Consider the following 26,579-nt stretch of genomic DNA (forward strand, 5'->3'; position numbering starts at 1 on the left):
CGCAGTGCTCACATTTATTGAGCTTGAACTCATTTGGTACTTGAATGTCAGCACAGGGCTTCCCTGGTGGCGCAGTGGTTGAGAGTCCGCCTGCCGATGCAGGGGACACAGGTTCGTGCCCCGGTCCGGGAAGATCCCACATGCCACGGAGCGGCTGGGCCCGTGAGCCATGGCTGCTGAGCCTGCACGTCCGGAGCCTGTGCTCCGCAACGGGAGAGGCCACACCAGTGAGAGGCCCGCGGAGCGCAAAAAAAAAAAAAAAGACTTGCAATCAAGGAGAAAGTTCAGTTTAAACCAAAAGATATTGCCTTGAAACAGGAAACAAAACAAGAGGTAATTGCCCCAAGGGCATCAGACACAAACTGTACCATAAGCATTCTGCTTCAAGCTAGATTTTTAGGAGCCATTCCTGGCTTTGTAACTCAAGAAGGCCATGGAGGGTGGGAGGGAGGGAGATGCATGAGGGAAGGGATGTGGGAACAGATGTATATGTATGACTGATTCACTTTGTTATAAAGCAGAAACTAATTAAAAAAAAAAAAAAAAAAAAAAAAAGAAGGCCATGGGTGTCCCAGAGACGGCCTCCAGGGTGGCCTTTCCAGACTAGCCAGCTGGATGGCTGCAAGTGTCACACGGGTTCCGCCCCCAAGCCCACACTGCCTCACCTAGTGGTGACCATCTACAACCCTCCTGTGACCCCAGTCATGAGAACTTCTCCCTCCCCACCCCCAAACCAGGTAACCAATCAAAGGATAAACCCACAAGAAAGGGGGGAAAAAAAAACAAACCCACAGACCATGTCTGGCCAGAGTTCCAAAATACTCCCAGCGGAGCTCTGAATTCTTTCTTAGAGTAACTTGAGACTTAGGTGTGACTGGTTTAGAAATCTTGTTACCAAACAGAGAACTTCAGAAAGTTCAGGACCCACTGCAGCAAACCACATGGTGGTTAAAAACACCACAGGTTATTTTCTGAACCTGTGGTACAAACTGCACTTCCCAAAATACACGTGTAGTATGACATCCGCGTTTCACTTTAACCGATTCTGCTGAGATAAACACCAGCCTGGGACCTAGCAGAGTCAAAAGCCATGTGTTATGGTTATCCACTAACACAGGGTCGGACGCTGTCATATGATTAAGCGTTGCAACAGACAAACCACACAAAGTAAGAGTCCTGGTCATTACCTACCTTCGTCCTGGGGGAACCAAGCCACCACCCAGGAAATGTCAGAGCAACTTCCTTGCAGTGAGGAATGCCCTCACAAGCGCCAAGCTAGGGAGCTCACCTTTATTTGTGCTTTTTATTGTTGAAGTAATATTTTACAAAGGAAATTACTGAGCAGTCATAAAGGGCAAGGAGTTAAATACTTATAAAGACTCACAATATTGACAAACTCACTTTCTCCAAAATACGCTCAATGTGTCAAAGTTCTGTATCCTTAGTAAATGACCACTCTGATTTCACAAAAAGAGAAGGTGGGTTCCGTATCCGTCTGTGACCTCTGCAGGCAAGGACCCCACTGAATCAGATCCAAGAGGTCCATGGGGAACAATCCTTCCTGCCCCACCAGCCTCTCTGCAGCCCTCGGTGAGTTACTGAAGCTCTCTGTGCCTGGTTTCCACCTTTTTAAACTGGGACCAGTGATAGCACCCACCTCATAGGTTTGTTAAGAGCATAAAGAGTTAATATGGGGAAGGTTAACTGTTGTTTGGGTTTTATTATTTGCTCAGCGGGGATTAGAAGCCATAAGAGCACCATTAGCAACATTCAAGCCACTCATAGTATCCTTCAAGTAGAATGAGACCAAAAAAGACACAATCTTCATTGTTTATTATCACATGACATCCCAGGAAATCACACTTACTCGTTAAAACACATTTATCAGGGAACATCTGCTGGACTCTTCGGAGGACACAATATACTATAAACCAAAGTTCCCACCCTCAAGGAATTTACAGATGAATTAAGAACATAAAACACGTACACGTAAGAAACCACACCACAGGCAGCCTATGGGAAGTGCCAGCTGAACGATGCCTTAGCATTTATTTTCAATTGATTTATAAATACTAAGAAGTGCTGTGTAAGCTGACTGATTTCAGCCTAAAGTGAAAAACATCGTGGAGGTGGAATCTGAGTTGGGCTTCGGAGCATGGATAGGAGCCTAACTGAGAGAGAGAGGGAGGGTTTGAGGAAGGGTAATATTGGCCCGTCTTAAATTTGAGACGACAGACTGGTGTGTTTAAGAACTTAAGGTCCTGAGTCAGACGGCCCCTGTCCAAACCCCTGCTCAACCACATACTAGCTGTGGGACTGTGGGCAGTTAGTTACTTAACCTTCTCTGTGCCTCAGTTTCCTAATCGGTCCCCCTCATAGGTACTGTCCTGAAGACTAAGATAAAGCATCTCAGGAGCTTAGCACAGTTCCTGGCGCACAGTAGGAGCCGAGGTCAGTCATTGTGAGACATGAAGTGGTGTTAGGGAGGCTGCTTCTTCTCTGCAGAAGAGGCCAAAGTCAAAGCTGGAATGTGGTACAAGACGAAGCTGGAAGGTGAGAAAGGAGGCTGTGGAGAGCCCAGCTTTCACTCAGGGAGAGATCTGAGCCACCTGGGAAGAGTCACTTTATGATGGTCCACTTGGCATCTCTGGGCATCTCACAAGAAGGTGGGAGAATTGGGGGCAGGAGTCTGATAATAATGGGCCAGGGTCCACATGTGAGTGCTAAGGGGCTGGAGCTGCATCCAGGCACTTGTCCCAGGAATGGGAAAGACAGGCAGGTGTAAGGGGCCAGATCAGGTGGCTCCAAGAATGGCTGGGCTAGGAGAGAAGGGGTCAAGAACAAACACCACTAGATGCACTGGGATGTTCTAGATTAGGTCCTGGAAGAGAAAAAGGACATTAGTGGGAAAAACAACAACAACAAGGAAATCTGAATAAAGACTGTAGTTTAGCTAACAGTATTGTACTGATGTTGATTTCTGAGTTTTGATACATGGACCAGATGATAAGATGTTGGCATTAGAGGAAGCTGGGTGAATGGGGATATGGGAAAACTGAATACTATCTTTGCAATTCTTCTGTAAATCCAAAATTATTTCAAAAACAAAGCAAAAAAACCTCCAGGTCTTTTTGGGTGAGTCATCACATCATCAATAAAAAGAGGGAAGCCACGGCAAGTACTGGTTTGGAGTTCAGGTAATGAGTTGATTGACCAACTTAGACAGCAATACGGTTGCTGGGAGACCAAGGAGATATGCAAGCCTGACATGGGAGAGCATGACCTCATGCCCACATCCATTAAACAGGGAACATCTGCTGGACTTTTCAGAGGACACAACATACTCTAAACCAAAGTTCCTACCCTCTAGGAGCTTACAGAAGAATTAGGAAGATAAGACACATACACATAAGAAACCACAGGCAGCATACAGGAAGAACCAGCTGAGCGATGCTATCACATTTATTTTTTTTTATTTATTTTTTTTTTTTGCTGTACACGGGCCTCTCGCTGTTGTGGCCTCTCCCGTTGCGGACGGAGCACAGGCTCCAGACGCCGCAGACTCAGCGGCCATGGCTCACGGGCCCAGCCGCTCCGTGGCATGTGGGATCTTCCCGGACCTGGGCATGAACCCACGTCCCCTGCATCGGCAAGCGGACTCTCAACCACTGTGCCACCAGGGAAGCCCTATCACATTTATTTTTAATTGACTTATAAATGTGCTAAGAAGTGCTGGGTAAGCTGATTGATTTCTGCCTAAGATGAAAAACATCATGGAGATGAGATCTGAGTTGGGCTTCAGAGTATGGATAGGATCCTAAACGAGGGAGAAGGAGGGTTTGGGGAAGGGGAATACTGGGCCATCTTAAATCTGAGAGGAGAGACTGGTGTCCTCCTCAGAGGTCCTCAGTCAGATCTGGACAAATCTGGCCTCAGTCAGATCTGGACAAATCTGGCCTCTCAGGGATGTGGGATGGCAGGACTATCCTCTCCAGTCACCATCTTCACGGTCCTCGTCACCATGTTCACAGTCCTCGTCAGGAAGCTACCTCCCCAGCCCAGTTACGTAGAGCATCCCCCTACACGCACGCTGCTTCCTGTTACAGCAATTTTGCCCAGCAGGAGCCGTGTCAGATAGCATTTCCAGAGAACTTTATCTTCAGACCAAGAAGCTTCTATTTTGAGGTCCATAATAAACCAAGGCTTCTTAAGGAAAATATATCCCTAGCAGCAGCTCTCAATAACTCAGATCTGCCTTGCTCTGCAACTGTTCTCCCCACCACTCCATGCGGCCTCGTACAGAAGGTCATGTATGGTCTGCTGTATTGCCAAACACACACAGAAATGCACTTTCACAAAAGAGCTTCACCATCTCACAAAAGCACCAACACCCCAGGGTTAGAGAGATCTTCTAGAAAGTTGTCTAGTCTCACTGGCTTGAGAGAATCAAATATTTCCTACCTATACAACTTGAACCATCAGTTCTGAATGTTGAAAGTAGCATAGACTGAATATATATGTATACAAAATATGTATCATATATATATACCTGTGAGTGAATATACCATATAATGAACATATATAGGTTAAATAAAACCTATATAATGAATATCCTTTAAAACATGAGTGATGAATCAGTAAATTCTTCAGTAAAAAACAAGAGAGATTCTGAATACCTACCACATAATAAATGCTAATAAACATTCATTGATTTTACTTAATGACATGGTTTGGTGGTCTTTAAATTAATCCTTACAAATAAAATATATCTTCTGCTAAATTATGAAATCAGGAATCCGGTTGTTTCCATAAGAGTGAAATGAGAGAGCAACAGGAGAAAGAGATTAAACTCCTGTCCTGGTTTGGAGCCTGAAGAAAGTCCCTTAACTTTCAAATGTGTATGTCAGTTATGGGGTCTGTACAGGGACATGAGAAATCTGAGCAGCAGAAGCCCTGGAATATCCTTTTACCCGACTGTAGATGGAATTAATGTGTCAGGAAGAGAGGGCGGAAGAGATGATCTCTAGGGTCTCTTTTAGATCTGAGTTTCTGGGATTCTTTCACAGAGTTTAGTTTGTTGTTATGGTCAAACTAGGTTACACAGTATCCCTCAGCTCTAAGGAGTTAGATATGTGCAATGGGGTGCTGGAGCCGGCTTATACCAGCTCACCAGAGACAACTGGTAGCTTTTCAGGAATTTTACAAGACAGCTAGTAAACAATCATTAAAAATTAAATTTTATAGACATACAAGTAAATTAATTATACTTAAAACAAAGTTAGTAAATATTCAAAACTCATCATTTTCTTTTCTTTTTTTTTTCTTTTTTTTTTTTTTTTGTGGTACGCGGGCCTCTCACTGTTGTGGCCTCTCCCGCTGATGAGCACAGGCTCCAGATGCGCAGGCTCAGCGGCCATGGCTCACGAGCCTAGCCACATGTGGGATCTTCCCGGACCGGGGCACGAACCCGTGTCCCCTGCATCGGCAGGCGGACTCTCAACCACTGCGCCACCAGGGAAGCCCCATCATTTTCTTTTATTTATCTATTTTTTTTGTGGTACGTGGGCCTCCCAACGCCGTGGCCTCTCCCGTTGCGGAGCACAGTCTCCAGACGCGCAGGCTCAGCGGCCATGGCTCACGGGTTCAGCCGCTCCGTGGTATGTGGGATCTTCCCGGACCGGGGCACGAACCCATGTCCCCTGCATTGGCAGGCGGATTCTCAACCACTGCACCACCAGGGAAGCCCTCAAAACTCATCACTTTCTAATGATTTTATTAATTGCACTATTATCTACGCTCTTGAGGTGAGTTCCCTGCTCTGAGTTTGTGACTTCACAGTGGTAGCCTGAAATCAACCATGGAGGGAGTGTTTACACCAAGGCCATGGGCAAATGCTATAAATCAGGGGAGTTTTCTTCTGAGAGCTGGTTGTTATACATTTACCATCAACCCACTGGACATCTGTGTCCTTCAAAGACAATGCAAATGGGAAACTGTATTGTGTTGGGGAGGGGAAGGTGATGGGGAGAGAGGAGAGAAAGTGGAAGGGCAGAGAAAGCAGTAAGGGGAGATGGGGAGGTGGGAGGAGGGGGACAGGGGAGGAGAGTGGGGAGGGGAAAGGGAGAGAGGAAGGGCAGGAAGAGAGCAAGAGGGGAGAGCAGAGGAAGAGGGGAGAGAGGAGGAGGAGAGATGGGAAGACAGAGAGGAAAGAATTGTTTTCTCTATTCAGTATTCTGAGGAAAATAATGGCTCTATATGTGTAAGCAAATGATTCCAGATAACCAATATTTACAATTTTTTTTTCTGAAATTTGCTCTAAATGTGCCTGCCTTCTGAAGCAGAGGTTACCAACAGAATTGCATATTCTCTTAATAACTCCGGTCAGACGTCCTACTGCACTGCATTGCAACCCTCCAAGCCACTTTGTCTTCTGCAAAGATGGCTCCAATCTCCTGAGCTTTTTATAGATTCCCTGTCAACCCCCTACTGTCAGGCTGTCAGCCGTCTTGAAGATGTTCTCCCCGTACTTATATCTAGCAGCCTACTTTGTTGCTTCTAAATCAGAATGAACTAAGAAGACAGGAAATCAAGCTTGTTAGAACCACGGCTAAAGTAGGAGGAAACAAGCTCTCCCCAAAGCCTCAGGCCTTCTCCAGGAAAGAAAGAACAAACACTCCAGGACAGCTCCTTCAGCTCCCAAAGTTTCCCATTCTGCTTTCTTTTAGGTTCTTCTCTGTGTCCCAATGAGTGACCTCTGGATAGGTGAGGTTTAACTCAGCATATAGAAACATTCAATTGAGACAAACTTAAAAAAAAAAGAGAGAGAGAAAATAAAGGGCCAACATTCACTAAATAAGAAAGTGAATCAAAGTCCTGCATGTAAGTGATAGTTGAAGGAATGAAACCCTGTTCCCTTGCCAGTCTCTGTCCCTTTCCTGAGGCAGAGGGCAGAACCGGCCATGGCCCAGCTCCAGGGCTGCCTCTCCCGGTGTGAACAAAGGGCTCTGAGTGCTGGAAACCACCAGAAACAGGCAACAGTGGGCAAGGAAGTGCTGGCGGGGGCAACCCCACCTTCCAGCAGCTAATGCTGGGGGCTGGCTCCAGCTTAGGGCATCTGCCCAACCCAGTCCTCCTCATTCACATCCCTGGAGAGAGGCAAGGAGCGGGGCCCTGGGACATGAATAGAGCCCTAGCAACATGGAGCAAGATGGCGGCCACAGAGAAGCCATCAACCGACAGGTCCCGCCATGGACAAGTACCAGGAGCGGCACCAACATGAGACCCCCTTGCAGTGCAATCTGAGGTAACAACACCGACTCTTTTCCTAGGCACAGTGCCAACCTCCTGAAAATGCACGTCTCTATTCCTCTGAATGTGGTCTTTGGGCCGGCACTAAATTCTGAAAATAAAAAAAGTATTTCACTGCTCACTAAATTCACTGGAGGAAATAATGTGCTCTAAAAAAATGTTTAATCTCTTTTCTTTTGTAGGGTTTTGTTTTAAAATATTCTGATAGCAACATAAAAGCCCTAATTCTTAGGCTTGTTGCCTGTTTACCCAGACTGTCACACACAAAAATTTTAAATAACTATAATAGAACAACAAAACTATCTCTGAAACAGAAGAAAATTCCAAAAATTACCCTCCTCACACTGAACGTTTAACTTGTAAAGAAAGAAACAACAAATGTTCTAAAATCAAAAATAGAAACTCTGGAAGTAAGTCAGAAAGAGAAAAACAAATACTGCATGCTAACGCATATATATGGAATCTAAAAAAACAGTACTGATAAACCTAGTGGCAGGACAGGAATAAAGATGCAGACATAGAGAATGGACTTGAGGACATGGGGAGGAGGAAGGGGAAGCTGGGACGAAGTGAGAGAGTGGCATGGACATATATACACCACCAAATGTAAGGTAGATAGATAGTGGGAAGCAGCCGAATAGCACAGGGAGATCAGCTCAGTGCTTTGTGACCACCTAAAGGGGTGGGATAGGGAGGGTGGGAGGGAGGGAGATGCAAGAGGGAGGGGATATGTGGATATATGTATACATATAGCTGATCCCTTTGTTGTACAGCAGAAACTAACACAATATTGTAAAGCAATTAAACTCCAATAAGGATATAATAAATAAATAAACAAACAAACAAATAAGAAAAACAGAAACTCTGGAAAGAATCCCATTGTTTCATAGTTCTACTTTACACCTGGCACATAGTAGGCCCTTAACAGCTATTTATTGGGTGGCTGACTGGATGGTTGAATAGACACGGCCCTACCGACTCGTCTGAAGTTAACTGACCTTCCCTAGGACTGTGGCCAGCAGGACTCTTCCAAAACCATATTTGGGCCTGTTGAAGAAATATAGTTAAGTAGTCAGCAAAGTCATCTCTAAAATGAAATCTGAGTATCTTTTCTTTGAGCCTGAACCTAGGGATTTTACGTACTCTTGCCAAAAAGGCACGTTCAGACCTGATCATCAACTAGCTAATACCTACTGACCATTTACAGTGCATGGGCCGTTGTGCCAAGACTTGGAGATGGAGTACAGTGAGCACGACAGGAAGGTCCCATCCAGCATGAAAACACACTCAACAGAATCTATAATAGACCCATACATACAAGGTCCTCTGTTTTGTGACTACAGAACAGTGGGGAAGAGGATGATCTTTTCAATGAATAGTGCTGGGTCAACTGGATGTCCCCACGGAAAAAAACGAATCTTGATCCCTGCAGTATACCATACACAAACATCAATTTCAAATAGATTACAGATCTAATTATAAAAGGTAAAACAATGAAGCATCCAAAAGATAACACTGGAGGACACCTTCATGAGCTTGGAGCAGACAAAGATTTTTTAGACAGGACGCAGAAGGCACTATTAAGAAAAAAAACTGGTAAACTGGAAAATATTAACATTAAGAACTTCTGTTTATCTAAAAACAAACATTAAAAGAGTAAAAAAGGCAACTCAAAAAGTGGGAGAAAATACATACAATACCTATTTCTGACAAATGACTGATATCTAGGATGTATAAAAGATTAGCATCCAGGATATACAAAAATCAGTAAGACAGACAACCCAACCTAAAGTTTTATTATTTATTTATTATTATTATTATTATTTTGCGGTACACAGGCCTCTCACCATTATGGCCTCTCCCATTGTGGAGCACAGGCTCTGGACGTGCAGGCCCAGCGGCCATGGCTCACAGGCCCAGCTGCTCCGTGGCATGTGGGATCTTCCCAGACCGGGGCATGAACCCGCGTCCCTTGCATCAGCAGGCGGACTCTCAACCACTGCGCCATCAGGGAAGCCCCTAAAGTTTTATTTTTTAATGGGCAAAAGAGTTGAACAGGCACCTCACAAAGAGGATACCCAGCGGGCCAGTAAATATGAAAGAGGACTGAACTTCATGATAAATGCAAATCAAAACCACAATGCAACAACAATATATACCTAACTGATGGTTAAAATGAAAGAGAAAACACCAAGTGTTGACAAAGATGTGAAACAACTGGAACTTTCAGATACTGTAGTGGGAATGTAAGTTACTATAGTTACTCTGGAAATTTGTCTGGGAATATCTAGCAAAGCTGAACATATGTATACCCTATAAGCCAGCAGTTTCTCCACTATGTATGCAACCCAGCAAAAATGCAGACATATGTTCACCAAAAGACACGTGCAATAATGTTCACAGCGGCTCACTTCAGAATAATCCCAAACTGGAAACCTCCCCAATGCCCATCGAAAGCAGAACAGATTAAAAAACAATTGTGATGTATTCATACAGGGAACACTACATGGCAACTAAAATGGACAAACCTCAATGGCATGCAACGACTTGGGTGTATCTCACACAATGTTGAACAAAAGAAACAGACATAAAAGTTATTTTATTTTATTTATTTATTTTTTAATTTTTTTTTTTGTGCGCTACGTGGGTCTCATTGTTGTGGCCTCTCCCGTTGCGGAGCACAGGCTCCGGATGCGCAGGCCCAGCGGCCATGGCTCATGGGCCCAGCTGCTCTGCGGCATGTGGGATCTTCCCAGACCGGGGCTTGAACCCGAGTCCACTGTATCGGCAGGCGGACTCTCAACCACTGCGCCACCAGGGAAGCCCATAAAAGTTATTTTAAAAGGCAACCAGATTACCTTGCAGGCAGGGGTGTGGGGGGTGGGGTGATGCTAATGATGGAAAGAGGGCACAGCAGGGACTCCTGTGGTGTTAGCAATGTTCCCTTTCTTGATCTGGATGGTGGTTACGCGGTGGGTTCAATTCTAGACAATTCATCAACCCGCACGCACACTTAGGATTTGTGTTCTCTGTATGCCATACTACAGGAAAAAGTTTTTTTTTTTTTAAAGTACTCTCACTCATGATCTCAGCTCACATTTTTTTCCGTCCCTAGTCCCTTGACCACGTCAAGGTCCATCCTGCCTTGGGGTCTCAGCATTAACTGAGCCCACCAGGAGAAAGCTCATCCTCCCCCATCTTTGCATAGCTGGTGTCATTTCTCACCATGTAGGTCCTGGTTCAAATGAAACGAACTTCCTCAGAGAGGCCGTCCCTGGTCCTAGCAACCTAGGCACAGTCTTTCATACTTTATTCCATTGCTCTGTTTTATTTCTTTCACAGAACTTCTCACAAGCTGGAACCATTTTGTTTTACTCATGTGTATTTGCTTTCAGAGCACAGGGACTCTACCTCTCTGGTTCACTGCTGTTTCCCTAGCACCACACCCCTAGCACTTACATCTGGCCTATTTACCCAAATGATTTGAAATTTATAACCACACAAGAGCGTGTGTGCAAATGTTTATGCCAGGTTTATTTATAATTGCCCCGAAACTGGAAGCAACCAAGATGTCCTTCAATAGCTGAATGGAAAAAGTGTGGTACATGCCAATAAACAACAGAGTATTATTCAGCTATAAAAAGAAATGAGCTATCAAGTCATGAAAAGACATAGATGAATCTTAAATGCATATTGCTAAGTGAAAGACGACAGTCCAAAAAGGTTACATATTACATGGTTCCAATTGTATGACATTCTAGAAAAGGCAAAACTATGGCAATGGTAAAAAGATCAGTGGTGGTCAGGGGCTCAGGGGGAAGCGGGGAAGGTTGAATGAGTGAAGCACAGGAGGTTTTTTTTTTTTTTTTTGCCAGGGGGGAGCAGAAGGTGATAAAATGAGGACAAAAGGTACAGACAAGCTCCCTGTTAGATCTGGGCAAAGAGAGGAGGAAACAGGGAGAGAATCTTGTGTCTGCGTGTCTAGCACTTTATTGAGGCATTATTTACATACCATGAAATGCACAGATCTTAAGTGTACAGCTCTATGACTCTTGAAGGAAAGGCTGAAGATGAAGAAGAAAGCTCCTTTTGAGTAGGGGGATGGGGATGGGCTCCTCAGAGAAGGTAAAGGGTGATCCCATCTTCCTTCTAATCTTCCTTCGGTCCCGTGGTTGGTAGCACCATCCTCTCCACAGATGGTCTTTCCACCCAAAAAGATAAAGACACCCTACTTTCCAAAAGCCTTATCACTAGTTATTCTGAAAATGGAAAGAATTTAATACGAACACACTTGTTGGTTCATTTTCCCCTTAATTGTTTGCAATTAAAAAAAAACACTGCCTGAGAAGAGAAGGCAAAACACCCCAAAATTGCTCTGAACATTATCAAGCCCTGTGACAGGAGAGAGATTGATCATGGAAGAGAAAGGAAGCCTTTTCTTACGATGACAGCAGAGCAGGTATGATACCCACCCCCACCTCTTTTTCTAAATAACCTAGATTTCTCTTATGAAAGGAATACACATTCATCATACAAAGCATAAATAAAATTAAAAGTACCCATAGGGCTTCCCTGGTGGCGCAGTGGTTGAGAATCTGCCTGCCGATGCAGGGGACACGGGTTCGAGCCCTGCTCCGGGAGGATCCCACATGCCGCGGAGCAACTGGGCCCGTGAGCTACAACTACTGAGCCTGCCCATCTGGAGCCTGTGCTCCACAACAGGAGAGGCCGTGCTAGTGAGAGGCCCGCGCACCATGATTAAGAGTGGCCCCCTCTTGCCACAACTAGAGAAAGCCGTCACACAGAAACGAAGACCCAACACAACCAAAAATAAATAAATAAATAAATAAAAATTTTTTAAAAGTACCCATAATGATACTAAAAAGCACTTTTTATTATATCTTTGCAGTCTTTTTTCTAAGCACAAAGACATCCTATGAAAACGATTTGTATCCAGAATGCACATTATCCATCATCACTTAACTCAAATGTGATAAGTCTCTTGAATTAAAAAGGTAATTTTCTTGAAGCAACCCAACAAGAAGACTTTTCATTGGGACACTAACTAGATTATTCTATATCCACAAAACCTGGTGTGTGACCAAAATTTTCAATCAAGGTGTAAACTCCACCAAAAATTATTCAAAATAAAAAAACTCCAAAAGCCTCTTCTCTCTTTTTGACCAATGGACGTACCTAATATATGTATTAACAAGGGCAGAATTAACTATGGAAAAAAAGATCACAGATGTTGCAAGTAGTACTTTCATAAGTATCCTTGACTTTTCCTGCGATGATTTTTAACCTTATTCATCCTCAAAACATCCCCGAGAGGGCTCTATCATTTAAAGGGAGAAATTAAAGGAAGCCGAGGGTGACGGCTCACACCCAGTCACACCCAGTCTGCAAAAAAAGGCAGGTCGGGCCGGGGGAGCCTGCCTCCTCCTTCTGGAAGACCACGCCCACTCCTACCCCAGAGAGGTGGGAGGGGCTATCTTAGAACTCCATGCCCTGCATCCCGGCAAAAAGGATGGAAGAAGAACCGTGATCCCAACCTGCAGGGATCCCGAGATAAGACAGCCTATTTCCTATCACCAGTAAGAAGCCGTCTCTAAAAACTTTTCAGTTTGTTTTGATTAGTGAAAGGGAAAAGATAGCCTGAATTCCTTCCGAGGAAGGCCAGGTCCACACTCACGCCCTCCAGGACTGCTCAGAGGTTGGCCTTGCACCCGCGGAGGCAGCCGAGGGGGTCAGTGTCTTAGTCATAACGACTGGCTTGAGAATTTGGATTTCACTTTACTGTTTTATATGTTCTCTGTATCTCATTCTTTGCCCTCCTTGATTGGTTTAAATTGCTTTATGCAAGAGAAATTTAGAGTAAGGTGTCAAGGATAAATAAACTAGTTCCTCATTTTCTTCTTCTTCAGAATAATGAGTTAACTCAACCCAAGGATCTTCCACGTATTAAATGCAGCCCACTATCCCTCTCTGAAATTTAACATGGGAATATTGCAGAAGTTTGAGACGTGACTGGCAACTAAATGCTTTTAAAGACTCAGGCTAGTTTGGGTGATGGTCTGTCTGTTTACCTAGATACACACACACATACACACGCACACCACACACACACACACACACACACTTTCACTATCTAAACATCCATGCATATAAACTGCTTCTGGCATAAGCTTACTAAATACTGAACCATCTGGGGTTCGATGAAGAAATGGAATATTTTAGCTTAACAAAAGGCCCTTGTCTACCAGAGACAGTACATGTTATTTTTTTTTAGTTGTAATATTTGTAGAGTGTTTTCATTATAGCAAGCATAATCATGTTTGAGCACCAAATCAATGACTCACTTTCTTCCGACTTGTTAGCGAGCTTCCACACCCCATCACAAAGAGGAGAAAAACCAGTTGACTAATTAGAATTGTTACGTGGAGTACTAGCTCCTAAGAACCAAGCAGAGAAGCTATCTTTACCAATCCAAAAACTCAACATCTTACTTGCTTGGCTTAAAACAGATTTGATTCCATTAACATTTGCAGAAACGAATGAAGCAGCTCTGTCAGTTGTACTACTGACATAGAAAACATAAAAGATATTAATAGATGGTGGACCATAGCAGCTCAGGACAAAAACATCCTTAGGCAGAAGCAAAGGATGTTGTTAAGGGTTTTTCACATTTTATTTAGAAGAAGCATTATTTCTTTACTTCAACCATGTCAAAGGTAATATTTGGTACTTTCAAACATGTAGGATAAAATGGCTTATTTAAAGTGAGTTTCCAACTTTTTACCTCAAAATTCCATCTAAGTGGATAAATAGAATAGAGAACATAAGGACTCCAATACTAACTGCTCACGCAAACCCGGCAATCAGAAATAAGTAGCACACTCAACTGTGATGTATACTTGAGAACTAATAGATTTGAATTTTTCTAAAGAAACAGCTGAATCCTCTAAATGGTTCATCTAAAAAATAATAGAATACTGTAAATTGTTCAACTAAGATGCAGTATATTTGAAAATATGTCGAAGAAATTAAGCAGAAAAGGCTTGCCCAGTGTATCGGTCAAAAATGCTAGAATCCATGGAAATGATCAGGGGGTGAAGGTGAAACTGATGTTCATGGTTTCCAAGAAACATGTTCCATGTTTCCAACTCTGAGTCTTCCTTTTCGTCTTACTGGCAATTTCAACGTGGGCATGTTACTAAGCCCCTCTGAGTCTCAATGTTCACATTTTAAAAATAGGATAACTACTCACATCACAGAGCTTTTGTGTGGAGGAATGGGATTATCTGATGGTGCTTTATGGATTCTATCATGAAACAAAATAAACAAATATTATAAAGATCAATCAATTCTGCTTTTCACTTCCTACCAGAACTGCCTATGAAAAATCTTACTTTCTTTTTTCTATCCCATCATGTTCTAAAACTAACTATAAAGTGACATTCCAGGAATAAATTCCCCAGTGAAAATTAATTTGTTTAGTACAGATTTATTCAGACTCTTATTTAGGCTAATTTGTACTCTGCCTTTTAAAAAAATTATTTCCTAAAGGTGCTGCACTTTTCTCTCTCAGATGCTCGTTTTATATCTCAACACAATTCTTCCTCAAGTTAAAATAAATACCACCATTAGTTAATTATAAGCTGCCAAGATAATGGACAAATAATAACAGGAAAGGTCTCCAACAGGCAATATTATAACTTATATGCCTAAAAGCTTTAAGTCAAATATGCCAGCTCTTCTTAAAGGTTAACCCAATTAAATGCAAAAAAAAAAAATAGGCAGATAGGGTAGCTCTGAGTATCTGCACTGTTAGATTTCAAATTTAACTTGGAAATCAACAGTGGGGAGGAAGTGCTGGAGGGGGAAAGAGGGTTCTTTTAAAAAGCCTTCTCAGCTGGATCCTTCCCGTCCAAGTGGCATCACATAAGACATCATGCAAGGGAAGGCTGGAGACACTCACTTTAGCTACTGAAATGACTATGTAAATCAGATGATCCTTTGGTGAACTAGTCTAACTGTCTCAGGTTTGCCTTGAGAGGAAAGACCCTCTATTACTGCTTTAAATATCACCCTCTCTTTAATAAATCTCATTTTCTCCAAGGCACGGTCAGCTTTATTATAGAATCTCTATAAAGATCAGAGCTTGAAAGCCCTAGACTTCCTTTTTTTTTTTTTTTTTTTCAGATGAGGAAAGAAAACCTGAAAACAAAAGGCTATGTGAAAATGACTTGCCAAGGTCATCTGGCAAGTGGCAGCCCTGCTAGAACAGAGGCCAGGACCCTTCCCACGACATCATACTGAGAACACCTTTCGAGTCATAGATCTCATAGATGCCACCATGGTCCCACAGCCCACAGATGATACAGCCTGCGCTGTGTATTCACTCCTGAAGGTCAGCTATTAACTGACGACTTTCTCTTACTTAAGACCTTACTTCCTATTAACCTGAACGATAAAGTGTTTTTAGTCATTTACATTATAATGTCAATGAATTTAAGATAATCTTTCCCGAAAATAGGCTTTGAGTAAAGGAAGAAATACACAACCACTATGTGGTAAATAAATGTATTGAAAACACTAATACAACCGTGAACAGGAAATAGTTGCCACCCTCAAGGGGCTTCCAATCATATGGACACCTCCATTCTTCCCCTATAACAGGAAGGGTCCCTTTACTTTCTCTTTTTTCTCTTATACAGTTTAAATGAATGAAGGCATCTTCTTCCTCTTTCCCCATCTATGTAAATACCTGTTGGAATGAATGAATATTCCTTCCCTCCACAGGTCTTTCCACAGTTTGACCTAAAGATTCTTTCAAAAAGGAAAAGCCCTTCTGTGATCATTTTTTCCTCAACCATAAAGTGATGCTTTACAGACTAATTCACACTCTGGTCTCTTCTTTTTTCTAAGCTTTTACTCAGTGCAACAGATTTCCAAAATGCCAGTGGTGACTAAGAAAAACCTGGTGAGAATTTATTGGCCCAAACTTTTAAGCAGAGGCAGGAATCCTGGCTTTCATTCCTTGTTCTATCAAGACTGTGTGAGCCTGTTGCTCCGAATCTTATCTTCTAACGGAAAAGCCCTCACCCCTTCCCAGCACAGCAAGCATCTCCACTTCCAAGGAAATGAACGATTACTGTGCAAACAAAATAATATTCTCGTACACACTGAAAAGTTAAAATTACAGAGAAGAATGGCGGTAATGAGTGATTACTTCCTTTGAAGACTTTCATCACCTGGGCCTCTGTGCCTTATTCCATCATAATGTCCTTTTAGCTCACAGTTTCAAAAAAAAACACATGTATATAATTCCTAAGCATGAAAAAGAACTGAAACTTCAGGTCAACGACAGAAGAGCAGATTTTTTTTTTGGCTGCTCTGCGTGCAGCATGCGGGATCTTAGTTCCCCAACCAGGGATCAAACCCGCGCTCCCTGCAGTGGAAGCTCGGGGTCTTAACCACTGGACTGCCAAGGAAGTCCCATGAAGAGCAGATTTTTAATACAGGCAGAGCCAAATTACATTAATGCACTCAATTTGGGGTATGTATTTCTGAAATGCACGGCACCGGAAGATGCTACCATCTGGTCTAGGGGACCAGTTTCTGCGTCACTCACCTGACAGCCAGGTCCTGGACCCCTGAGTGCAGCCAGGATGCAAGAGGCCACTAGGGCTGCAGGGACCACAAGATTTTGCCCTCAGAAGCTGCAAGAGACAAGATTATAGAAAGGGGCCGAGACAGGGGTGAGCACAAGCCAGCAAAGGCCTATCAGCCAGCCTGCCAGTGACGACACCTGTGACAGAGGTTTCCTGGAGGAGAACAGGTAAGAGGCAGGCAGGTGAGGAGGAGGAGGGAGGGAGGGAGAGGTGATTCTGGCAGAGAGAGACAAACGGGAAGGGGCTCCTGCCTGACCTGCACTAGGATCTCGGTCGATAACTGAAGAAGCAAGGGTGGGCTGGGGGAAGGAGATGAGACCGGAGAGGGACCAGCAGCAGAGCCCTGAGCCTTGTCGCAGGCCGTATCCTGAAGACTGTGGAGGGACTAGATCCGGTCAGGATTTTAGAAACACTCCAGCCGGCCGTGTGGAGGGGGCTCCGAAGCTCCCGTGGTGAGGGAGAGCTGGAGATGAAGGACTAGAGGAGAAGACTCCAGCCCAGGAACCAGAGACAGGGCTTCGCTCCGGCCTCTGCCACTGGAGAATGACGTGGCCTCTGACTGGGACCTGTCGCTCAAGCTCTCTGTACCTCAGTCTCTCTACCTCCCTTGCAGAGTTACTGTAGGGAATGAACGAGGACTCAGGAAGGACGGGCTATGCAGTAAGAACTTAATAAACGCAGCTGCTGGGAGCAACGGTAGCATCGAGGCTGTGTGACTTGGGGAGTCAGCGTGACCCTGGACAAGGACAAGGACCAACTTCTCTGACCTCAGTTTCTTCCTCTATAACGAGAAGAAATTAAGATAATACCGCCCACCTTATAACGTTACTGTCAGGATCGACTGCAGGAGATAAAATGCATGCATGACCTGGCCCTGGCCCGAGAGCTACTCGAGGAGCAGAAGCAGGAATAAGAGCAGCAACAGCAGAGGGTTGGCAGCAGTACTGGTGCCGGTCGTGGCGGTACTGTGAGGGGCACGAGGCCGACGTGTCTCTTCTATGATACAGGTGAGAAATTATAGGGCGCGGGACTAAAGCGGGGGCACTGAGAAGCCGAAGAATCAGAGCTCTGAGGAGGCGTCCACAAGACCTCCAGACCGCTGGGTGTGACCCGCAGGGAGAGGTCAGAGGAGGAGGCCAGCATGCTCTCGGCTGGGACACCTGTGGACAGCGTGCCTCCCGTTCACCCAGGGAACTGAGGAAGAGGGGCAGGCTGCAGAGGAAAATGAGAACCTCACTTTCAGAGCAGCTAAAGCTGAGGCTCCCACGGGGCATCTGAGTATGTCTGGTACTCAGAAGACAGATCAGGGCTAGATATACAGATCGAAGGGTTGTCAGCATATGGACAGCACCTGAGGCCACAGGAGTATTCATCTCAACCAGAAAGAGGATGCAGGAGTGGGGAAGAAACAGAAAAAACAGAGCAGAGGCCCAAAGACAGAGCCAGTATGACAGCACTGAAGAGGCGGGCAGAGGACGAAAAGCCAGAAAGGAGGCTGGAAGGGTAGCTAGAGAGTAGGAGAGCCAGGCGAGGACTGCTCAAAGCTTCCCTAGGAAATGGTGAAGGGCACGTAATGCCTCAGAAGGTCAAGTAAAATAAAGACCCAAACCAACCACTGGACTGAAAAGCAAGAAGATCCTCAGGGAAGCCATGGGGGAGCCAACATCAGATTGCAGTGGATAAACAGTGGGTGTCATGGGGGGAGAAAGATCTGGAAAAATAGCAAGGGACGGAGAAGATAGGGCAGCAACCAGAGGGAGTACAGGATTGAGAAAGGGAAGCATTTCTGTGGTAGGAGGTTGTGGTAACGGAAAGAAACACTGCAACTTGTGTATGTGCTGGGGTGAAAGGAGGAGGTTGAAAAGCAGCCCAGGTAAGAAGGTACTTAAGAGAAGGAAGTGCCCGGGAGGGTGGATGGATTGGCTAGAACAGCGGGAGGCTGCAAGGGGCAGGGCAGGTAACAGAAAGGGTGCCTTGAAAAGACAGGTGGGGACTTCCCTGGTGGCGCAGTGGTTAAGAATCCGCCTGCCAATGCACAGGACACGGGTTCAAGCCCTGGTCTGGGAAGATCCCACATGCCGTGGAGCAACTAAGCCCGTGCGCCACAACTACTGAGCCTGCGCTCTAGGGCCCGCGAGCCACAACTACTGAAGCCTGCACGCCTAGAGCTCGGGCTCCGCAACAAGAGAAGCCACGACAATGAGAAGCCCGCGCACCGCAACGAAGAGTAGTAGCCCCCGCTCGCCGCAACCAGAGAAAGCCCGTGTGCAGCAACAAAAACCCAACACAGCCAAAAACAAAATAAAAAAATAATAATTTTTTAAAAGACAGGTGAAGGTTTGAAATAGACAAGTGCAGGAAACGGGAGACAAGAGAGTAAACTACAAAATGCAATTATGCACATGGTGCACACACCACATGGAAAATGAAACAGACTCAGTTGTTCCCTCATCTAGAAAGAGATGATGTCTTTGAGGAGACTATGAGCTGGGCAAGGGTATCCTATGAAGCCAGGTTGTTTCAAAGGTGAGAGAAAAATGGAAGATACTGGAAACAAACAGGTGTCAGAGATGAGAAGGGCAGGTAGGCTAGTGTGGCAAGGGGAACAGTAGAAGCAAAGGAAAAGAGTGGACGGGAGACATGAGGAAGATTCAGTTTTCAAAAGAATTCTCTCAGTCTAAGCTTAAAAATCAATTAGCTGCGACTACTGTCTTTCAATTCCTGTTTTGAGCAAAATAGGTCAATGGAGGTAGGTGTATATCCAAAAATGCTAAAATAAAACAGTAATGATGCAAGAGCTTGACATAGATGATTGTAACCAAACCCTGCATCAGTTTTTTTCCATAGCCATGAGCATGATAAAGGAGCACCACCAAATAAGCCGGTACTAAAAGATGAATGACTTTTAAAAGGTTTTCGGAAGGTTGACCGTTTTTCATTCACTCAAATAAATGCTTAAGGGCTGAAGAACTGTGCCCTACAAGGAACACAGACAAAGAAAATTAAGACCAATCCTGCCTTCAAATTGTTGATGCATAACTTCTCTCCACATATATGAAAATCCACAGGAACTTCCAGAACGAGGAAGGCTCTAGGAAAAAAGGGAATGACAGAGCGAATATTTGCCCATGTTCAAGTTCAAAAATACACCAACGCCTCTGACCTCACATCCGTCTCCAAATTCTACCACCAAATAGGTACGAATACTTCTTTTATCTTCCCCCCTCCTCCTCTCCCACATCACAGAGAACGACCAACAGTTAGTGGCTGGTTATGATTCAAACTACAACACCGACTAAGGTCCAGCTCCACGGTCGGACCCATTCGGTCCTCATAACACCACCACAAAGCGGCCAGGACTATTCCCTTAAACGCAGGGGGAAAGTGGGGCTCAGAGAGGTTAAGGAAATTGCCCAATCTCTAAGCACTACTAAATGCTGGGGCCAATGTACCTTTCAGGTTCACCTCGCTTCGAAGCATTTACTCTTTTAATCACTGCCTCCACACCAAATTTCCCTAACCATTGTTCCAAAGGGAAACCTGTTAAGTACAGTTTTCATTTCATCCTTTGGCAATTTAGAATTGTTTTATTCATGGACTTTTAACATGTTTAATTTATTCCTTAATATTTTACAGATTGAGTTTATGGAGGTTTTTTTTTTTAAGCAGTTTTGTTTAAAAGTCTATTCATTCTCAAATACCTACACAAATGGGGATTCACCACATAATCCACAAACCATCTTCTAGATAGCACTTTCTACCTTCCAGCTGAGGGACTAACAAAGCAGCAAAGCAGGCTAATTTGGTGTTGCAGAGTAGGAATCGAGAACAAAGCAACGACCTGAACCAAAAACAGGAGGCCTGATCCAAGAACAAATCCATGGACACTGGTGTCCCCCTACATGCAACATCAGTCAGCTCAGAAGTTACAACAGCTGCATCAGGGGAGGAGGCAACCTACAGGGGTTCAAGAAGGTGCCAGGCACTGCCCCACCTCAAGAAGCAGTGATTAAGGTACAGCTGACTTTCTGGACACAGCCCTGCTCTGCTGTGTCCCAGCTGAGGGGCCTGGGGCAACCTCTTGACTTCTCTGTGCCTCAGTTTCCACATCCATGAAATGGGACTATCAGAGGTTGTTACTAGGATTCCATGAACCATACCTGATACACAGAAAGCACTCAATAAATTTTAGCTGATTATCTTATATATGTTTAAGCTTTTCCCCTTCAGGAGCAGTTATTTTTTTAATGGCAGGTTACAACCCCAAAATGTGTTATGAAATCAATTTAGAGGGTCACAACCAGCAATTGTGGTAAATTAAATAGAACAGAATATTGTATTTCAACATTAATAAAGTCATATTTAATATTAACTTTGTAATTTTTCTTTCACGTACATGGTAACTTTAAGCGGCGCTTTGTGAATCTCTGTTTTCATCCATCCATGTGTCAGTATGTGTATCAGGCAGCAAGTGTTTCTTTCTAGGGCCACAGTCAAAACAATTTGAGAACCACTGACTTACAGAATGAGGATGGTAGGGAGTAAGGGAAGATGAAAGAGTGTAACGTGCCAGAAACCACTTTTTAAAATGCAGACAGCTGCAGCAAAAGGAAAGCCCCCCTAAATGGACATTCAGGATAACCCAGGAGATACCCTCAGTATACAAGTCTGTTAATGGCTAGGCTGCTGCAGGCATTTCAGTAATCTGAGGTTAACTACAGGCTTTTATTTCCAAAGCAAATCAAACTGCAAAACTGGAAGTACAGATGTTATCTTGATGCTGGGCAAGATGGGAAAAATTGACATGACTTATCCAGTTAAGTCCTCTTGCAATACTCGTCAAAGTAGACACTATGCCAGATATCAAATGCTCTTAAGAATATTACTCAGCCATAAAAAGAAACGAAATTGAGCTATTTGTAATGAGGTGGATGGACCTAGAGTCTGTCATACAGAGTGAAGTAAGTCAGAAAGAGAAAGACAAATACTGTATGCTGACACATATATATGGAATTTAAGGGAAAAAAATGTCATGAAGAACATAGGGGTAAGACAGGAATAAAGACACAGACCTACTAGAGAATGGACTTGAGGATATGGGGAGGGGGAAGGGTAAGCTGTGACAAAGCGAAAGAGAGACATGGACATATATACAGTACCAAACGTAAGGTAGATAGCTAGTGGGAAGCAGCCGCATAGCACAGGGAGATCAGCTCGGTGCTTTGTGACCGCCTGGAGGGGTGGGATAGGGAGGGTGGGAGGGAGACGCAAAAGGGAGGGGATATGGGAACATATGTATATGTATAACTGATTAAATTTGTTATTAAAAAAATGCTCTTAAAAACTATCAGGGTTTGGGAGAGATATGAAAATGTCTTAAAACAGAAATTCTTACATGTGGATGTAGATTTAACCTAGCAGTTCTGTTATAAGCAAATTCCTAGGTGAAAATGTAACTAACTGTACAAGAAGATGAAATGGAAAATAACTATAAACGTAAATAATCATTTTAGAATCTATAAAGACATTTATTTATGTATCCAAATGGCTGTATGATGTGGAGGGGGGGTTATTAATTTTTATTGGCGTATAGTTGCTTTACAATGTTGTGTTAGTTTCTGCTGTAGGTATGATGTGGTGTTTAACAATACCACACTTAGACTGTGTAGGAGGGGCCACAGCCCTGGGCCCCACTCATCTTCCTGCAGAGTTCCTGGGACCAGGTGGACTTACCCATCCAGAGCCGGTAACCCTCCATCTGGTTTTAGCCTACACTCTGAGTCCCCAGAATTCCCTGATCAAATACCAGGACATTTCCAGGGCATGAACAGGCTCCTTCCAGGTCTGGCCTCCCAAAGGGGGACTTTGCCACTGGTTGGAGCCAGAGGCACAGTTGGGGGTGGGGGGCAGGCAGTGTGGACAGACTGGACATGCGAGTGGACACGATGCCCTTTACCTCATTGAAGGTATCACAGGTGAAGAACCGAGGGAAGCAGGTCCTGGCCCAGGGGAAGATTCTCCCAACCAGCTCTGAGCTCTGGGAAATCTGAGAATTCAAAGTTCAAGCCTAGCTTTCCAGGCCATTATGAAGATATCTTTGCCAAGGTAGGAGGATAGAATATATATGAATGCTCATTAGCTTGATTCATAACTTTTAAACATTTCGACACATGCTGTGAGGGCCTCCATCTGTTCTCTTGCACAGGACCCTGCAGAGTTATAAGCAGGCTCGGTGCTTAGAACATGGACCAGAGCCACACTGCTGGGCTCTTACCCCACCTCACCCAGTGACATTCACCAGCTATGTGAACTTGCGAAAGCCTCTTAATCCCTCTGTGTCTCAGTTTCCTCATCTGTAAAACAGAGATGATAACAGCACTCTCTTCATATGGGTTGTTGTAATGACTAAATGAATCAGTGCCTGGAACAACACGCAGTGCATAATATAAGTACTCCATAAATTCTGTCTTTGTATTATTCTCTGTATAAAACCGATTGGCCACTGAAAACTTCTCGATAAAACCATAGCCAGGAAGTTATTCTGTGTATTTCTTCTCTCCCACTCCTTTCTAATTTTAAATATCATACTTTATGTCACTCTAAAAGACCACTATTTTCTATTCTGAAAAGGACAAGTCATCTAACTGCTGACCGGCCTGATGCAAGTTCTTCTGAAATTAAATACACGTTCATCTGGAAGACCCCCAACCTGGCAGATAGCTCAGGCCTCTGGCTGGTTCGAAGTCTGGCAAGCTGGCTTTCTGTGTCAATTTCTTGGGCTAAACATTTGGAGACATTACCAATTTTAAGTGTAAAAAAGGACATTTCCTAACCTTCATATTATGAGATTCAGAGCTACAAGCCAGGTAGGTCCTTCTCGATTCACAAACCAGAGGCTGAAATACTTGAAGCTATCAGCAAGGAAAGGCTACCAGACCAGAGAAATGAAGCTAAAAATAGAGCCCTACCAGTGGAAAAATAGATGGCAGAAGACAATCCCTTACGTGGCTACTTATTAGTCCACAGCCTTTTTATTACTCACCGAAGGTATAGCATCAATATAGTATTTACAAATTGCCAACAACCCTTTCAATGACTTATATTCCTTCGACCTAAAATGACAGAACAACTTGAAGAGGAATATTTGCCCCATTTTAATGACATGTGGGCAGCCTATAGCATCTTGTGTCATTTCACCACAAAACCTCTCAACTCTCTAGCTGTTTGCTATACGTTGAGGTCTGAAATGGGAGAAGTACAAGGAAAAGATTCAAGGTCATATTTACCCTTTAAAATAGGTCCCTAACCTACATGTTTAATACAGTGAGTATTCAATCTTTCATTTTTTTCCAATTATTCAGAAGAACCTTTAAAATATATGATTTGCCAACCTGATGAGAGGCTGGAACTCTTCCCAAAGCTACATCTATTTAGTCTCCCATAAAAAGAACATTGCTCAATCATTCTTAATTTCAGCAACAGTTTCTCTATTAACCCAAATCTTCTCCAAACCCAAAATGGAGTATAAAGACCAGTATGAAATAAGTGAAAAAAGTAATTGGATTCTACAGACTGTGCACATCCATCCAGCCCACAGTAATCCCAGCTAAATCAAATATATTGTTTCTTTAAAGAGTTTTGCCAACTTCCTATTTTAAAAAAAAAACATAAACACTTCCTATTTTGGCCAGTTTTATTTATGCAACTAAAATGGCTTTTTCTAAGAGCTGGGCTGGAGAAACAATATATTTTTACAAGCCCATTAGTCATATAGTCAAGCTTCATTATATCACAATCATTCATCAGGCGTCTGTAATGAGAATGCTGTTTCCTTGCGCCGATGAGAATGTTAGGGAAAATATGTTTTCACAATAGGCCATAAAATGTGTGAAATCTAAACAGGAGGAAAAGCCAGTGGGTTCATCTGGCTTTCATTTTTGCTGTAGAGGGTAACAGCCCTATAGACACAAACCTAGCTTTAACTTAGAAACCATATCCTTAATTATTAACCCTCTCCATTCTTCCACCCTTTCCAAACTCCACTCCCTTAAGAGACGTAGAAGACTTCATTTACAAGTACTGTTATTACAGACTCTCATGGGCGATCATTTTGGCTTCGGTCATTTTTCTGCCATACTTTTGTTACAGCTTATTCTAAATATTTCTCCTTACATCAACTATTTCTTCTGACGCGGCAGTCAGATTTGCGTATCAGCTTAGCCCCTGAACTGTGGGAAGTAAATGTCGCGGCGCAGGGGGAGCTGGGCGATTCCGGGCATCCCGCACACCACCCGCAGGCTCCCTTCCTTCCACCCAGGCACCCTTCCAGGTTGCCCAAGGCTCTCATTCTGCGCCCGTCAACGGGAGTAACTGAAACTGGGCAGGAAGAAAGCAAGCTGCTTCAACAAAGCCCAACGTGTGCAGCTTTGGTAATGCAAGGCCGAATTATGAGGACGTGCGTCGGGGCTGGCTGGAAAAGGGAAAGCGTTCAGCTTATGATTTTGTTGTATATTTCAGAAACCGAGGTGGTCTCTAAGGTACCCAGAACCTCTCCTCTCCGTTAAGCAGCTTTCAGTCTTTTCCCTGCTCCCCCTCCACAGAAACCGGGTCTGCCTGGGTCCCAGCAGTGAGCGCTGTTCTCGTGGGTTTGCGCGCAGCCGGGGTGATCCCCTCCGAGCCCCACTTCGGGGAGCTGCAGCTGGAGCCGAGAAGAGCCCGGGGCTGGCAGAAACGCAGGGCGCCGAGCAAGACCCAGCCCTCGGCACGGCCATCAAGGGGGCCCCCAGCTCTCCGGGCACCCGGCAGCTGAACCCAGGAGGGGCGTCCCCATCGCTGCGCCCCGGCACCAGAGGGCACTCTGGAGAGAGAACACGCCGCGCCTCGCTCCCAGCCCTGGGTCCCCAGGAGCCAGGGCGGTGCGCGCCTGGGAGCCAGAGCCCTGGAGAATTCCTATGTTTGCGCAGCGGGACCAGGGAGGCCCCCGACCCTCCCGGCCCCGCGTCCAGGTACCTCGCAGCCGTAAAGCTGTCCCAGCTGCTCCACGATCCATTCCTCCAGCACGAGCCGCTTCCGAAGCTCCTTGCGATCGTATTTTACTGTCACTTTTCCCTGCTGGTGGCGCCGCGGCTGCGGCTGAACGTGCCCGGCAGCGGACGCCGTGGCCACGGGCGCCGAGTCCTCCCGGGAGGAGCCCGAACCGCTGCTCGAGCCCGGGCTGCCGCCGGCGCCGCCCCGGGGGCTCTGGAAGAAAACCCGCGCGCCGCCGCCGCCACCGCCGCCGCCGCCGGCCCCGCCGGCCGCCTCACTGCTGCCCGTCGCCACCGACATGTCCCCGCGCGCGCCGGAGACCGAGTGCGGCCCGGAGGAGGGGCGGGCGGAGCGCCCGGCGCCGCTACCGCCTCGGGCCGGGCAGCGGCATGCGCGGGCTTCGTCAGCACCTGCTCCGCGCCGCCGCCGGCTCGCGGGGAGCTCTGGAGGAGGAGCCGCGGCGACCGGGAGGAGCGCGGGCGGGGGAGGGCGGGGAGGAGGGAGGGACGGGGGCCGCAGCCCTAGGGACTCCGCCGAGGACCCTCTGGGTCGAGCCCCGGAGGCGGA

At 45.1% G+C, this 26,579-nt stretch overlaps 1 protein-coding gene across 1 annotated transcript in view; it reads right to left on the reverse strand.

Moving 5' to 3' along the window:
- Window positions 1-26,312, reverse strand: part of PPP1R14C (protein phosphatase 1 regulatory inhibitor subunit 14C) — a gene marked incomplete at its 5' end in the record, with an annotated part of 82,272 nt that extends 55,960 nt beyond the window's left edge. The window contains one exon of the mRNA XM_082633459.1: window positions 25,995-26,312. Within this exon, the coding sequence (XP_082489585.1) occupies window positions 25,995-26,312 (318 nt within the window). The remainder of the gene's footprint in view (window positions 1-25,994) is intronic.
- Window positions 26,313-26,579: the final 267 nt, after the last annotated feature.

Source organism: Mesoplodon mirus (assembly GCF_964341445.2).
Source record: "Mesoplodon mirus genome assembly, chromosome: 10".
Taxonomy (NCBI): domain Eukaryota; kingdom Metazoa; phylum Chordata; class Mammalia; order Artiodactyla; family Ziphiidae; genus Mesoplodon; species Mesoplodon mirus.